Source organism: Phyllostomus discolor, chromosome 13, assembly GCF_004126475.2.
Source record: "Phyllostomus discolor isolate MPI-MPIP mPhyDis1 chromosome 13, mPhyDis1.pri.v3, whole genome shotgun sequence".
In the NCBI taxonomy this organism is placed as follows: Eukaryota; Metazoa; Chordata; class Mammalia; order Chiroptera; family Phyllostomidae; genus Phyllostomus; species Phyllostomus discolor.
In genome coordinates, this window is record NC_040915.2 from 15,136,833 (window position 1) to 15,153,250 (window position 16,418).

General features: G+C 42.8%; 1 protein-coding gene and 1 long non-coding RNA gene across 7 annotated transcripts in view; both read left to right on the forward strand.

The window, feature by feature from the left end:
- ARHGAP26 (Rho GTPase activating protein 26) overlaps positions 1-16,418 on the forward strand; it is a 409,289-nt gene that overhangs the window by 98,331 nt on the left and 294,540 nt on the right. For all 6 annotated transcript variants that reach the window (XM_036014072.1, XM_036014068.1, XM_028527303.2 and 3 more), the window contains exons 4-5: positions 4,380-4,451; positions 11,726-11,827. In XM_036014072.1, coding sequence (XP_035869965.1) covers positions 4,380-4,451; positions 11,726-11,827 — 174 coding nt within the window. The remainder of the gene's footprint in view (positions 1-4,379; positions 4,452-11,725; positions 11,828-16,418) is intronic.
- LOC118497906 lies at positions 13,413-15,295 on the forward strand. The gene is made up of 2 exons (XR_004900420.1): positions 13,413-13,453; positions 13,632-15,295. It is a non-coding gene; the product is annotated as an uncharacterized LOC118497906 (long non-coding RNA).

The following is a 16,418-nucleotide window of genomic DNA, read 5'->3' on the forward strand; positions in this document are numbered from 1 at the left end:
AAGCCTTATCTTCTCATCTTCGAAAGGCTTGGAGCCTTTTGTAAAAAATAGGATATATTTACTTGGATAACTTGAGAATGACTTCACTGTAATGTGTATATATAAGACATATGACTTCCGGGTGTATATTTACAGTTATTTAACTGTTTGGGGCCTTACATTTTCTGTTGGCAGAATGGGAATGGAGGTGCCCTGCTCTGCAGTTATACCCCGTCCCTGCCTCCCTACCCCCCATTAAACTTATCCAAGAGCTTTTGGAGGGTGGGGTCACTCCTTCACCTCTAATTCCAAAGCACCTAACACAGTGCCTGCCATGTGGCAGGCACCTAGTAAATGGGCACTTAGTAAGTTATGGGAGCTCTGAGGAGTTCCTCAAAGAGAGGCACTGCGAAATTCAAGAATCAAAGGCTGATCTCCAGGTTCTTAAGAGATCTCTTTTGCATTTATTCTGATGTGGTTCAGCATTAACAGATGAGGGATTCTGCACCACAAGTTCTTTGATGCCTTCTAAATCAGACTGAGGCCTAATTTGAAACCCCCTGCTGGCTGCATGCTGATTTGTCCCCAGGAGGGCTTCTGTGTTGGAGGTGGTGCTCCAGAGGCCCTGGGAAGAGTCTGTTAATGAACATTTTTTTTTCTCTTTCCATACTAACAAGTGATGGTTTGAGACTAAATTTCCTGTCTCGGTCAGCTTAGGCTGCCAAAATACCATGGCCTGGGTGGCTTAAATAATACATTTATTTCTCACAGTTGTGGAGAATGGGAGTCCAAGATCAAGGGGCCGATTGATGTGGTTCCTGGTTGTTGAGGGCCTTCTTCCTGGCTTGCAGATGGCTGCCTTCTTGCTGTTGCCTCACATGGCAGAGAAAGGGCAGGGAAGCTCTCAGGTCTCTTCATACAAGGGCCTAACTCCATCGAAAGGACTCCATAGTGGCCTCATGACCTAAATTACCTTCCAGAAGGCCCCATATTCAAATACTGTCACATTGTGGGTAATGAAAGACAAACTAAAGCATATTAAATTTTTAAGAGTTTATTTGAGCAAAAATGGAATCAAATTGGGTAGCACCAACTTGGAAGTAGTTAGGAATTCTCCACCGCCAGGAGCTAGGGGAAAGACTCTTATACAGAAGATGTGGAAGCAAAGCAAGGAAATGATTTAATTGGCTATCACTTAGGTAGTTGCCTTTTTTGGGAAAGGTTGTTTGTTTGTAATTGTTTGCTCTTAGGTTTTCATTGCTTAACCTTGAGGCATTCACAGGCTTAGTTTTTGGGTTGCTAATACAGGTTTAAGTCTTTAGAGCCACCTCAGTTTAATGGCCTCCTTGTTTAATTTGCCAGGGTTAGAGCTTCAAACATGATACTTTTTGATGGGTGTAAGGGTGCAATGTAGTCCATAGCTTCTACCAAGACATTGTGTAGCCATATGTTTTCTATTTTAACCCCTATTATGACTCTGAGGTGGTACCTATCTCATGCTCATTATCCAGATGAAGGTATCAAGTTTTACAGAGGTTAAATGGCATGCCCAAAGATCACACAGTTAATAAGTGGCATGGTCTAGATTCAAACCCAAGTGTGTATTACACCAGAGAATGTGGAAATTTCTTTAAAACTCCAAACAGAGCAGAAACTTCTCACCTGCTCTGCAGAGAGACATACTGCTTTCCTCCATTGCTCATTGCTGGGTGCTTGAACCAGAATTGAGAGTGGTGGTGGTGGTGGTGGTGGTGGCAGCAGCAGCCACAGCAGGGTTGCTGGGGGTGGAGAGAGGGGAAAGCTAGTGCCTGAGAAAGGGAAGTGATTCTTTAGAGTCTGATTCTTGGCCAAGTCAGTATTTGGGGTGGGTGATGCGGTGAGCAAATCATAATACCCTGTAGATTGCTATGGCCTGCAGTAAGGGAACAACAACCAGATTATATTTTTCAGCTTGCTCCTGCAATTTTATTATTAATGTCAGTGAATTGAATTTCTACTGTCTGCATCTGAGTAGATGGCTATCACAAGCCTCTTCTTTACCTCCTTGCCTTGTAACGGCTTCATCATTAGTTCAGCTCAGCTTAGCAAAGGTGTACCTTCTTTGGGAAGCCTTCCCTGACACCCCAGGATATTTGGCCATCCTTTGTATTTTCTTAATATCTACTTCATGCCTCTGATTCTGCATTTGGCACATTGTGTCCTGATAATCACGGCACATGTCCCATAGTAAATGAGTTCTTGAAGAGCAGAGGATGGGCTACTGTGTCCCCAATATTAGCACAGTGCTTGGAATGGAGTAGAAATTACAATCATAGAATCATAGACTCAGATCTTATTCCTCACCTCTGCAGCCCCTCATTTGACAGATGAGACAATTGAGGTCTTATGAAGGCTGGTAGCAAGTAGTGGAAGGACTGGGGCAAGGACTTGGGCATCCTGATTCCCAGGTGAGCAGTTACTGCTTTCATATATTTAGCATCTACTTAGGGCTGGATTCTCAATCATGGATGCCCTTTGGAACAATTTGAGTTCAAAACATACTGATGCCCGAGATGAAGTATAGAGTTTCTAATTTAATTGGTCTGGAGTGAGACCTGGACATAGGGATTTTTTTAAAAAGATTTATTTGTTTATTTTTAGAGAGGGAAGGGGGAGAGAGAGAGAGGGAGGGAGAGAGAGACATCAATATGTGGTTGCTGGGGGTCGTGGCCTGCAACCCAGGCATGTGCCCTGGCTGGGAATCGAACCTGCGACACTTTGGTTTGCAGCCCGTGCTCAATCCACTGAGCTACGCCAGCCAGGGCTGACACAGGGATTTTTAAAAGCTCCCCAGGTGAGCCTAACATATGGATAAAGCTGAGAACCACTGACTTAGGGGCTCAGAAACCATTGTGAGCCTTAGAGACTTATACTTGATTTGTAGAAAAGACATATAACAAGTGAGCCAATTAAGCCACATCAAATAACAATAAAAATCAAACAAGTTAACATTGCAACACTCTGGTGTTGCTCTCTACTAGAGAATAAGTGGTCCCAAAATTGAGGAAACGCAAATGGCAATAAATTTGGAGATCTACCATCTCCTGTCCCTCATTTTGTTCAGTTCTCTCTGTGTCCATTTATGGCTTCTGGCATTTACTCTGTTGGTTTCATTGCAATGGATATGCATGTGATTTAGAAAAATAATGCTTTGTTGAGATGAGATTCCTGAAATTATTAGTTGAGCAAGGAGTAAGCAGTGAGTGACTTAAGAGGAAAGATTGTAAAATACTGTACTGCTTTAGAAAAGACCATGGAATCTTGGAGCTGGAACAATCCAGCCCACTCATTTTGTAGATGAGGAAATTGGAGCGCAGAGAGGTTAAATGCTTTGCCCATGGTCACACAGTTGGCAGCCAATCAAGAAGTCATTCGTTCATTCATTTAGTCATTGAAAAATATTTGAGTGCTCCTTTGTTTCAGCACTCTTCTGTGTTTTAGGGGGAGTAGGGGACAAGAGAGCATTTGCAAGATGGTATGTGTGTGCATGCACGTGTGTGTGTGTGTGTGTGTGTGTGTGTGTGTAGTGGAACACCAGAAAACTTTAGCCGGCTTATGTCTTCTGAAGAAAACACTTGGTGGGCTTAGTGGGAAGTTTCTTTGGAATGTATTGGTAGTCATGGCCGGCCTTCCTAAAGAGGTGTCCTTTAAGCTGACATGAATTGCAGTAAGTAATGAGTTGCTCACATAAGGATTTAGGGACAGGGCATCCGAGTTAACAGCGAAATACAAAAGCCTGGAAGTGGGACAGGATTGGAATGTTTGAGGTGCCTTCGGGTGTTGTTGTGGTTGGAGTACAGGACCTGAGTGGGTGGGACCGTGAGATGAAGTGGAGAGGCAGTCAGTGGTCAGTAGACACAGTGTCGTCATCAGAGTCCAGTGTTGGTAGGGCCACACAGAATCCGGCTGGAAGGTTTCATGCCACCAGATGTCAAAGACACTTTCTGTTTATAAACCAGACTCAGCTTTGATTTGCTTTAAATGTATCTACTTAAATATAACTTGAGTGAAAAAGCAAAATACAATGTGTCACTTGAAGCTTGAAATTTAGATCCTACCATGTCACTAGTTTTCCTCTACCTTCGGATGATTGCTTACATTTTTAGAGGTCTTAATTTTTATTTTTGAAGAATCAGTTTTAATCATGTACAGGAAGAATATCATCAGTTTTGAACTGATGACTAGATTTGATTTGACATGCTGTCAGGTTAAGTATTGTGAACAGTTACTACATGCACAATATTGCTTACTCGAATTTTATGTTGAGACGGGGAGGTATTTTGTGCAAGATCTGCTACCTCTTTACTGATGCTGCTCTTGTGTCTCCTCTGACCCTGCTCCATTCTGTTTTTCCTCACCAGATTGAGAATGCCAGCGACGTGCTCATCACGCCCTTAGAAAAGTTTCGGAAGGAGCAGATTGGGGCTGCCAAGGTGAGAATTTTAAAGTTCTTGGATCCTAGGGCAAGAGGTCTGGAAAATACACCTTCTTCAGAAAATCTAAGCCCACTGTGTTCAGAAAACTTTGGGCAGATAAGCCTGGTGCCTAGCTCATCTGTCCTTCACAAGCGTCTGAACATAGCCTGAGTGGTCACCCCCAGAGTAGTCATTCCAGTGTTTTGTTCTCTAATCATTTTATGCTAGTTCATAAATCATCCAGTAGTAAAGACCACACCTCCTTTGCGTTAGTAGGTAGATACCTGTGTGCTTAGACAATGTGGGATCTTATTTATCGCAAGGTACAGGCCTCAGAGCCTAGAACACGGGTTATAAATAGGGCCCTTGTGGGCCTGGCATTCTGTGCTTAGCTCCCTTTTGCTGTGTGTTCAAATGAGCCCTCTTGATCTTTAAATTTTTCAAGAGAAATCGAAAGTCAGAGTTTTATATGAAATAGCCCGGTTTAAAAAAATGTTGGCAAATCATTAAAAAATATATTTAACACATTGCACAAGTGGGACTGCTTCAGCCCAGATTCACCATTTGTTATCACTTGGAGGGACAGTAGTCCAAACTTTGCCAATCCTAGTGTTGCTGAAAAGACTGCAAAGGGAATCTTGTTCATTTTTAAGAGGGGGATTCTCCTGGGTTCCCATGTCCTGTGAGAAATCACTATGAAGCCCTAGCCAGTTTGACTTCCAGTGGAGTTTTAGAGACCGCCTGCAGGGAAGGTGTTTTCATTGGAATCAGTGAAAACAAGAGGATTTTCAGGGTTTTCTTCCTCCTTTTCCAGAACCATCTTTTAGCCAGTCCCTTGCGCCATCTGCAGGGCATTTGGGGCAGGGTCATACTCTTATGTTTAGATGGATTTTATACTCAGTTGTGAAATGGCCTTGAGAAGATCCTGTAGGTGGGAAAAAGGTAACCCAAATGGAATTTTCTCAGAAAACTAAAAATGGATCTGCCTTTTGACCCAGCAGTGGAACTGCTGGGATTATATCCTAAGAACCCTGAAACACCAATCCAAAAGAACCTATGCACCCCAATGTTCATAGCAGCACTATGTACAATAGCCAAGTGCTGGAAGCAACCTAGGTGCCTGTCAGTAAATGAATGGATCAAAAAACTATGGTACATTTACACAGTGGAATTCTATGCAGCAGAAAGGAAGAAGGAGCTCCTTCCTACCCTTTGCAACAGCATGGATGGAACTGGAAAGCATTATGCTAAGCGAAGTAAGCCAGGCGGTGAAAGACAAATACCATATGATCTCACCTTTAACAGGAACCTAAACAACAAAACAAACAAGCAAGCAAACTATAACCAGAGACCCTGAAATAGAGAACAGGCTGACAGTGACCAGAGGGGAGAGGGGAGGGAATTTTAGGGGAAAAGGGGAAGGGTCTACAGGAACAAGTATAAAGGACACATGGACAAAAACTGGGGCGGGGGTGGTAATGGGAGGGAGGAAGAGAGGTGAGTGGGTGGGGTGGGATGGGAGTAAAGGACAGAAAACTGTACTTGAACAATGATTAAAGTAAAATTTAAAAAATGATATGAGTATAAATTTCAGTTTCATCACTTACTAGACAAGACTAGGATATTGCCTGGGCTATGTCATCCATGTAGAGATGCAGGTAATACAGTATACTACTTTCCCCTTGCTGTGAAGATTAAATGAAGTAATGTACATTGAAGAAGAAAAAAAAAGAAGTGGGGCCTTCCCCCATCATTCCCTCTCTCCCAACTGCATCTGCTTTCTGAATATGAATATATTAGGGCCTGAAAGAGATGATGTTCAGTTCAGTCAGGGTTATTCATTCTTTGAAGGAAGGATCATGGCAAAGATTTTTCTTTCCATTCTACAGCACTTTTCTACCAATTTTACAGTTTACATTTATGAAGCAATTGGGGGTTATTGGCTTTGTATCAGAGAGTAAAGATTTAAAGGGATGTCTTGTTCCATTAGGATTTTGTCCCAGACTGTGAGCAAACCCAGCAATGGGCAAGAAAATGTCCAGAGTGTCCCTCCCCAGTTCTCACTGACACAGGCCCAGTGAGCAGCTTCTCCGTGGCCTTGGGGGCTGTGCCTCCTACTCCTGAAAGCACACTGCAGCAGCTCTGGAGGTTTTGAAGAGCTCTGAGGCAGTGGCAGCACGGAGCTGTTGACTGAGTCATTTTTCCAGCAGTCACTTTTCCCTCCGAGCACAGACGCCTCTCACTCTGGCCTCTTCCCTCAGCACTGGTTTGACAAGTTATCTCAGCATGGAGGAGGCAAGAGGGGCAGAGGAGGGAAGCGGAGCAGAAGTCTCAGTGAGGCTCCCTTTGGGTTAATCTCATTGGTCATAATGGCAGGAGCAGGTACTTTTCTAGGTTGGGTGGGTGGGGGCAGGGCTATAGGTGGTGAGAAATATGAGAATTAAAAAATGTAAGAAAAATGATTGCTCACCAAAACACGTTTCCTCTCACACATACTCTATTCACTCACTCCTGTTGAAGAAAGATGCTTTGGCGTTGGGGTGATTGTGTATCCCTCCTCCTTTGTCGTTTCTTTTTCAGTGCACTGGTTCCTCTCCACCGTCCCCCGCCCCTACCAAATACATTTACAGTCAAGCCTCAGTTCTTGACGGTCTCCCATCTTGAACATTTGGCTCTAGACCAAGTTCTTCATAGAAAAAGATGCCTCAGTTGTCCAACAAAATGTTAGTTCTCTACCTGACAACCCGTTCATGTTGATACAATGGAAGCTTGGTTCTCAAACTTAATTTGTTAAGTTTGCAATTGAAGAGTTAGAAAAAGAGGTAAGGTAGACTATTCCTACTTCACTTACCAAGGAAATGCTTGGGAAATGGGGAGAAATGCAAAGTTTAATTGAGAAATATCACCCTGACATAGAAGTAGCAAACTGCGATTAGCTTGTTCAGTGCCAATGCAGTGTTTTACTTCAGGCAAGTGTTAAAACGCAGGTAAAAACAAACATCATTGGACAGGTTTTGAGTGAGACAGATGCCCAGTAAGCCTGAGGCACGTTCTTGTGGAGCAAAGAGACAAAAGAGAGGAAGAGAACCCCAGAAGAAGAGCTGTGTGACATTTCTATGAAAGGGGACTCCCCTTCCAAACCGTAACATCCCTCTATACCTCCACCCCTTTTCTCTGTATTCAGTCATCAGTAGCTCTCAGCATTGAGGGTAAGTTCTACTGCCTGTGTCAGCTTTCATTTTCACTGTATGTTTCATTTTTGTTTTGTTAAATTTCCTTGTCCTTATTTGTAGATTTAAACAGTACATTAGAGTTGTACTGTATTATATAAGAAAGATTAAAACAGTCATTGTGGTGGGAGAGTCTGGAATGGATTAATTCAATCTACATTATTTCTAATGAAAGGAGATTTGGTTTTCTAACAAATTGCTTCTCGAACAGCCTTAGGGACGAATTAAGTTTTGGGAACTGAGGTTCCACTATATATCATAGTCTTGTGTGCATTGCAGAGAAAACAAAGGAACAACCAACCCTCTACACTAGGTGCTCTAGAAAGCAGATTCAAGAGTTGTTAAGAGCCAGCAAGTGCTGTTCAGTGGCCAAGTTCAAGTTTCTGAACTCTGCTTGTGTGATTTTAAAATTGCCCTTCCTCCTCTTGTCCCCTCTGGTGCTGCTTTTGTTGTTTTAACAAGCTGTTGCTACTTTTAAGAAGCTGAAGGTGGAGTGTGAGGTGTGAAAGCTGTCAGGGAGGTGGACTCCTGGGCATTCTTGTGCTGGTGTGGCTTCTCAGGAGTAGGGCACCACCCTGCAGCTCGGTGTAACCTTGGCCCTGCGTTTAGAATTCTGAGTTTGGGTGAGTGTGTTTTTCCTGCAGCCACAGCTGGGAAGTGCAGTGAAAGTAGAATAGACGTTGGCAAGCAGAGGTTAAGCGTGGGCACTAGAGCTAGACTGCTGGAGCTCAGATCTCACTTCTGTCGCTTGCATGTAGACTTGGGGAGGTTATCAAACCTCTCCATGACTATTTCCTGGGCTATTCAATGGGGATCGTGATAGTATTTTCCTCATAGTGTTATTACAAGGAAGAAATGCGTGAACTCATGAAGTGCTTAGAACAGTATCTGTCATATAGTTATTGATGTTACTATACTCTGTACACACAGTTGATTCATTAAAAATATGTGAGAGCCTGCTGCGTCTTGCACTCCACACTGGCGTATGGTGGAGGAGAAGCGCAGGTGTGGTTGTTGTACTTGTAGTGTGGCTGGGGAGAAGGACGTCAGACACAGAGATTTAAGTACACTTGTGAACTCAAAGTGTGGCAGTGCTGTGGAGGGTTACCTTCCTGGATATGGGCTGTGGAAAGCAAGTGGTGTTCCTGAAAAGAAGGAGGTGGGGTTCAGTGATGGACCTCGTCATTGCCATCACCACCATCACTACCACCCCATCTTTGTCACCACCACTGAGATTTGTTAAGCACTTTCCATGTACCTGGCACTCTGCTAAGCATTGTATATGGTTTATCTCGTCTAGTTGTAATAACCTATGAGGAGGTAAGTGTCCTTGTCCTTGTTAGACAGTCTTTGAGCTGAAAGAGGAAACCTGAGCAGTGGTCTCATCTAGCCATGCTCAGTCTGTAGATGAGGGAACCAAGTCCTGGCCAGGGGCGATGATTGGTTTCGAGTTGGTGCGTATAGAGTTGGAAGTGGAGGATCCTACCTCTGTCCATTCTCCACTTGGAAGGCAAACACTGTCTTGTCCCTGAGAAACTAAGTGATACTACCCAATCTTAAGGACATTACATAAATCTCAGTCAAGTTATTCCCACAGATGTCTGTCTGGTTGCTGTGGCTCAGGACGGAACTGCTTCCCTTTCCCTTTCACTGCGGCTGTTCTCCTGAACATGGAATGTGGAGGCTTGAGTTGCCAGAAAGTCACAGAATTCCAGTGACTCACGTTTCCCGGCCTTTTCTCACTTGTGGTTAGCTGGACTATCCTGGCTCAGGGTTTTCCTCTTTGGGATTGGTGACAGGGCTGGTGGAGTGGCTGGTGTAGTGAGCGTTAAATGGGACTTGGAGCCTCAGCGCAGTCACTGGTTTCTGTAAAGCAAGAGAGTTGTGTGAGTCAAGGTCTTGCCTGTCCCTCTCAAATTTGAAGGAATAAACCTTGTTGGGCTTTTCTTCATTTGCTTCTGCATGCTTAATTTTTCTTGTATGTAAGTAGTCTTTTAAACACAATTCAGGTTTGTAGAAATGGATACATGTCAGCTAAAATTGGGTAGCTCGGTTGGTTAGAGTGTCATCCCCATACACCAAAATTGTGGGTTAGATCTCCAGTCAGAGCACATACAAGAAGCAACCAATGTATGTGTAAATAAAGGGAAGAACAAATTGATATTTCTTAATCTCTCTTCTTACTCACCCTCCCTGTCTCTCTAAAATCAATAAATAAAAAATAAAACTGTGTAGATGATAATTCTGCCCATTTAGAATTTTGCTGTTAACCAGATAAATGGTGTCTGACATCACAGGAGCTGGTTGGGGCTTCAGGCACTGGCTTCTTGGTAATTTTTGTGCCACTTTGGCCCAGAGTGGCCAAAAGTCCAGGGCACTTACTGCTCTCCTGCTCTGAAAGCCTCCACTTTGCTCCTTGTGGGATCAGCAGGTCTTAACTCATCCCTCAGCTCCCCAATGAGGCTTCCGCCAAGCACCCTATCTGCAGAATCTCTGTGACTACATCCTGCTTATTTCCTTCACAGCACTTGTGGCAGTCTACCATTATGCTGCTCACTTGTTTATGGTTAATTGTGTTTCTTCTACTGGAACGTCCTCACTGTGAGGGTAGGGGCTGCGGCTATCTTGTATTTCAGTGCCTAAAAGAGCCCAACACACAGTGGTTGTGTGTTATATCTTTGTTAAATGAAGGGTGATGTCTCTGAGTTTCCTTATCGGGCTGCAGAATTTTTTCTTCTCATAAAGGCTTGGGAGTTACAGGAAAATCTTCTGTGGGCTCCAATCCACATATGTCCAAAGCAGGAGTGATGCATTCAGTAAATTTGATCCTGTTTAGCAGGCCAGTGCCGACCTTCTCCCTGTCCCTTTCCCTACCATCTCCATGGGGACATTGAAGGAAGAGATGCCTGTGACTGTATCTCAAGTGAGGTTGCTATGCGGGCCTTGGAGGCAGCTTGTCCTGGGCTCACGTCCCAGTTCCGTCACTCTCTGTGATTTTGTACAAGTTAACCTCCTTGGGTCTAAGTTTTTCCTGTCTGTAAATGGGAGATAAAATACACCCTCAATGACTCAGTGATGTGGTGGGACAGCAGGGATGGTTATGTGTGTTGCGTTATGATATTTATGTTATTTTTCATTTTGAAAGCAGTTAATGTAGGACAGTAAAAATTTCCCAAATGGAGGGATAAAAAACACACATCACATTGCCTTAACGCAAGTATTTTCATTTAGGTATTTTCCCACCTAATCTGTATGTATGAACATATATAGTCTATATAGGATACACCAAGTTTATATCATACTATCATTACTTTGCATTATATGATGAGCAGTTTTCCATATGGCTGCCCAGCCTTCCCAGTTACGTATGTTGGATGTTCTATCCGTGAATCATCCCATATCCTAACCTTGGACGGTGATATTACTGCCACTGTTGCTGTTTCTTGCCACCCCACTTTTTTTTTTTTTTTTTTTTACTTATTAATGATGTCGCAGTGAACACATTCGTAAAGATAATATCTTCTTTGTTTTGAATTATTCCTCAGCCTAAAGGCCTGTATGTCATATTATTGCATCAATGGATATTTGAGTCTCTATATGAAGAAGTACTTTTTGAACACTATTAAAGCTGGATCTCAGTCTATAGACTTGCCCCATTCTGGCGATAAGTAGATCTAGTAGATAAGTAGATTTGAGATTCTTCACAGGTAACTTTTCTCCTTCATTTGGCTTTGAATATCCTTGTGAGTTAGAAATTAGAAATTTCTGTTTCACAATTGAAGTTCTTAGAAGGTGGAGTTTTGGCTTTGCCGCTGTGAAGCACCAGTATCTGCCTTGTTTCTGGCATTGTGGTGGCCTCTCTGACAGACACTGAAAGCCATCGGGCGGTAGATGGGTGGTTGCTTGGTTTAATGGGCATTATTGGAAGAGTAGAAGCCAAGTTGTGTGCTGCTGTTCTGTGGCCTGAGGGAATGATGAAGCTGTGAAGAAGAGCAGAAAGATCTCGACCCAGGTTGCTTTTATTGCTGCAATGCTTTACTCTTTCTCTTCTCTTTTTCTCAGGAAGCCAAAAAGAAATATGACAAGGAGACAGAGAAGTATTATGGTGTCTTAGAAAAACACTTAAATTTGTCTTCCAAAAAGAAAGAATCTCAGCTTCAGGAGGTAAGAAATTTTACTAGCATCCTGAATAAAATGTTTATTTTTATATGGTGCTGCGTATATGTACTGGCTACAATCTGCTTGAAAATCTTAGGTTTGGGAGAGACCTCAGAAACCAGGCGCTTGATCTGATGCTGGGTGCCTGGACTGCCTTTGTGTCCTCCCACCCATACCATAGCCCTGGTGGCTGTCCAGCCTGTGAGTGCAGAAAAACATACGGCTGGTGAAGCTCACCCACCTCCGTGTTGGGCAGCCCTAAGTGCTAGAATGTGCTTCTTCCTTTCAAACTGAGATCTGTTTTCCTGTTTCTCTCACCCTTTGACCTTGATTCCGTACTCTATTTCCTCACCTTTTGACTTTCTACCTTTTATCAGTGATTGGAAATGTTAGTACCTGTAACACTTTGGTCAACCCTCCTTTATGTTAATTTAAAAAGTCTGTTTCAACCAGTACTTGATGGTAGTCTTTTTTTTTAAGCAATACTTTATTGTCACTCTTGTGGTTTGTGGTTTGGTAATAACCTTGTTTCAAAAAAGTAAATTTTCTGACCTGCCCCTGGCTTTTTGGATCTGAATGGGGTCTTTTTAAGTCAGCTTTGCAGCCAGGGAGCAGTGACCATTTTTATTCTGTTCATGGAGGTTTACGTGGCAAGGGAGTTTATGTTCCTGAGAGACAGGATGGTTTCCTAGTGAAACTCCAAATTTGGCTACACAAATGTCGTTTTATTTAATTCTTAACAGTTTGCTGATCTCTCTTAGGTATTTGCTAAAGAGTAGCTATGGTTTTCAGGCTAGACCTCATTCTTAAATTTCCTTGTTTTTTTTTTTTTTTTTTTTTGAGCAAATACCACCCCAGTACTTTTGTAAAGTGAAAGTTCATATGAAATGCTAGGGTCAAAAGTGGAAAGATGAAAACAACTCAAGAGATAGTGGAGTCTGAATCCACTCCCAAGCAGGATTGGTTCCTCCTCCTCCTCAGTTAGGGATGGGGCTGGTTCTCAGAACTCTTTGGTTGGGTATTTAAACCAGTTGTTTGAGTGACAATGAAGACTTAGCAACAACTTCAGCTGCTAGTGTTTATGGTGGACTTTGCAGACCAGTTCTGGCCAACCAGCCAGCAGCAATTGAGTACTTGGTATGAACTGTAGAACGTAGAAAATACTAAAAAGCTTTCTTTGAAGTTCTTGTGCCTGAGTAGGGAAAACGAAGCAAATACATGAGGTGATACTTAAAAGTAGTGTAGCTACTCAGGTAAATCTTGTCAAATATGATAGAGAAAGCTGAAGAAATATTTATTTTTACTGCCTAGTATATAAAGGCTATTCACAGCTTTACATGGGGATTTAGGCACCAGAAGACACCCTAGGATATGTGTTTATATATGATAAATACAGGGTTTGATGCAAATAAAACCCCTTTTTCATTATAAAATCTTTTATTACAAAATCATAAGCATATAATTCTGTAGCATAACAATATCACACTCAAGCACACCATAGGACATTTTAGGTGAAATGTTTAAATTAAAGCTATAAATGATTATACCCATATTATTATCCTACCAACCACACTCAAGCAGGTGTTACTTTTGCTGGACCCATATATAGTTCCACCTAGATTTTGTCCTTATGTACTCTCTTTTTTTTTTTTTTAAAGATTTTATTTATTTATTTTTAGGGAGGTAAGGGAGGGAGAGGGAGAGGGAGAGAGAGAAACAGAAACAGCAATGTGCGGTTGCTGGGGGTTATGGCCTGCAACCCAGGAATGTACCCTGGCTGGGAATCGAACTGGGACACTTTGGTTCCCAGGTACTCTCTTTTTGGTGGATTTGGAAACTGTATTTAAGGACAGTTTCTGGATGTAGGTCACAATGGCCAGCTCTGGCCAGCTCTACAGCTTCTAAGCAGTTAGATGAGTTGAGGTATTCAAGAGTTGAGCAAGTATGTATTGTTCCAGTCCCTACTGATTATGGGAGGTCTGCTGTACACTTACCTTACAGGCATGGCATTCCCTGGAGTGAGGGCACTGTCTTCCCCTTCCGTTCTCTCTGTGCCTGGATAGTGCAGACTTGATCTGGGAAGAGTCAGGCAAGTTCTTTAGGGCTGTGCCAACATCATCTCCCCTAGTAGCATGACTGAGGGACCAGAACACTGGCTGGCAAGGAGATACCTTATTTCAAGCCTGCTCTGCCATGTACTCACTTGTAACCTGGGGCAAGTACTCATCTCTCTGGGCTTGTAGTTCTTTGTAAAATGCTCATAAAATACATGTCCTGCCTATTTCATGTCTGAGAAGGCAAGTTATAGCTGCCACACAAATGTAGAGAATTATCTCTGTGACTGGCCTGTTCTTCTCCATCCCTTACCCCTAGGTCAGATGGCACCCTTCTTGACTGCCTTAGTCTGTTCAGGCTGCTTAACACAATACCACAGACTGGGTGGCTTGTAAACAACATAAATTTATTCCCCACAGTTTGGGAGTCCAAGACTGAGGTGCTGGCAGACTTGGTGTCTGGCAAGGCCTGCTTCCTGGTTCATCCATGGACAGCAGTCTTGCTCTGTGTCCTCGCTTGGCCAGAAGGGGTAAGGGTCCCTTTATAAGGGCAGTGATCCCCTTCCTGAGGGCTTCACCCACATGACCTAATCACCCCCAAAAGCCCCCCTCCAGATGCCATCACATTGGGGATTAGGTTTCAATATGCGAATTGATGAGGAGGGGCACCAACATTCAGTCTGTGGCATGGACTTTGCTAGTTTATATTTTAGTGGATATTTTTTCATTATGCTCTTTTGTTACAGTCCTCTGTGTTCTTATCTTTTACCCATTCATACTTTCTAAGTACTTTGAGGGCAAGGAGTAGGCCAAAGGTCTTTCCAGTGAACCCTGGCCTATTCTCAGTCGTTACTATTTGGTTGTACTTGAACTGAATTAAATTAAATAATTTAATAATAACAATAGTGGTAATATTTGTACTGACAACAATAATAGCAGCAAATATTGAATGCATATTTATGTATCAGTTACTGTGTTGAGCATTTTATATGGAATCTTCTTAACTCCCCATAGCCATCCTGTGAGGTGCAGATGTATTCCCTTATTACATATGTAATGTGTAATGTATTCCCTTATTTTACATATTAGGAAACTTATGTGGTTAATAGTCTGCCCACAGCTGGTCAGCGAGGATTTGAACCCTGGCTCCTGACTCTGGAGCCCTTTCCCTTAACCCAGTTTGCTCTCCTGCTTCTCGCTTCATGGGGGAGGGAGGGATAGTGCTCTGCTGCCCGCCTGCCATTGTCATTCAACGTGTGTCAGGCACCTAGAACTGGCCAGAATGGGGGGGAGCTTGGTGATTGATCACCTGGTTGATCCTCCTGAACTTACCTTTGAAGGAACTGAGTTTCTTGTAGAGGTCAACTGATATACTCAAGGCCGTCCAGCTATTTACTGGTGATTTTCTGCACATTTATTTTTTTTAAAAAATCAACGTTTAGGATCATTATTAAATACCTAGTACAAATTTAATAGAATCTGCTTTCTTTGATTATCCAAAATTGTTCCCTGATTGCAGGGCTCTGAACCCAATACTTAGAAATCCTAGCTCATCCCTAGATCCCTGGTGGGGATCTTGGGCAGCCATGTGGAATGACACTGCCATCTAGTGGATGACTTTTTAAAAATCTGTGTATTCTTCAGTGGCTCAGAAGCTTGCTTCAAAGACAATACTCATTTGTTCCACAAATATTCACTGCATACTTCTGTGAACAAGTCTGTTCAGGCATTGGGTGTATTGTGGAGGTGAAATGAATGATCTGCCTTCATGGAACTTACAGTCTAGGAGAATGTCTCTTTTACAAGATGCTCAGAATGGTTGGTGGCTCTCAGACAAACTGGTAGATTTAGTTTCTCAAGGAACAGGCAGAGAAACTGTCTTCAGTGGCCTGCTGGATGGGTTGGAATCCTGGCTTATGACTCCATTTCAGGGGGAGTTAAGGGTGTGAGTTCTATGGCTCAGATGACGGGGGGCATTTGGCAGGAGACACATACCATTCCATTTGGGATTTCTTCTTCCTCTTCCTTTGGAATTGCATTCAGTTGCACATTTCTTCTGAGTGCTTGGTCCTGATGGCCACCCAGAGATCAATCATTCATTCCTCATGTGTCTGCTGAATGCTTACTATGGGTCAGGCACCCTTCAGGGACCTGGGATAGAAAAGTAGAAAAATGAGACAAGGTCTTTGCTCTTACTGACTTTATCTTCCACTAGTCAATATACAAGAGAACAGAGGAATAAATAAGAATGTTATATAATGATAAAGAAATAAACTGGGGGAGAAGATAGAGACCTCCTGAAGTGGCCTATCTAAAATAATGTGGTTAGTGAATGCTGCTCTGAAGTTGTAACATTGGGACAGAGACCAGAAGGGTGGGAAGGAGCAAGCTAAGTGTTCCATAATTATGGGTATGTCATATAATCTGATTGTCTGGGTCATGAAATAGAATAGAGTAGGCTGAGAGAGAATGAAAAATATGGAAGTGTATTACACCTAAGTATAAATGTATGTTTATTAGGTCATAATGCAAAAAGTATTTCT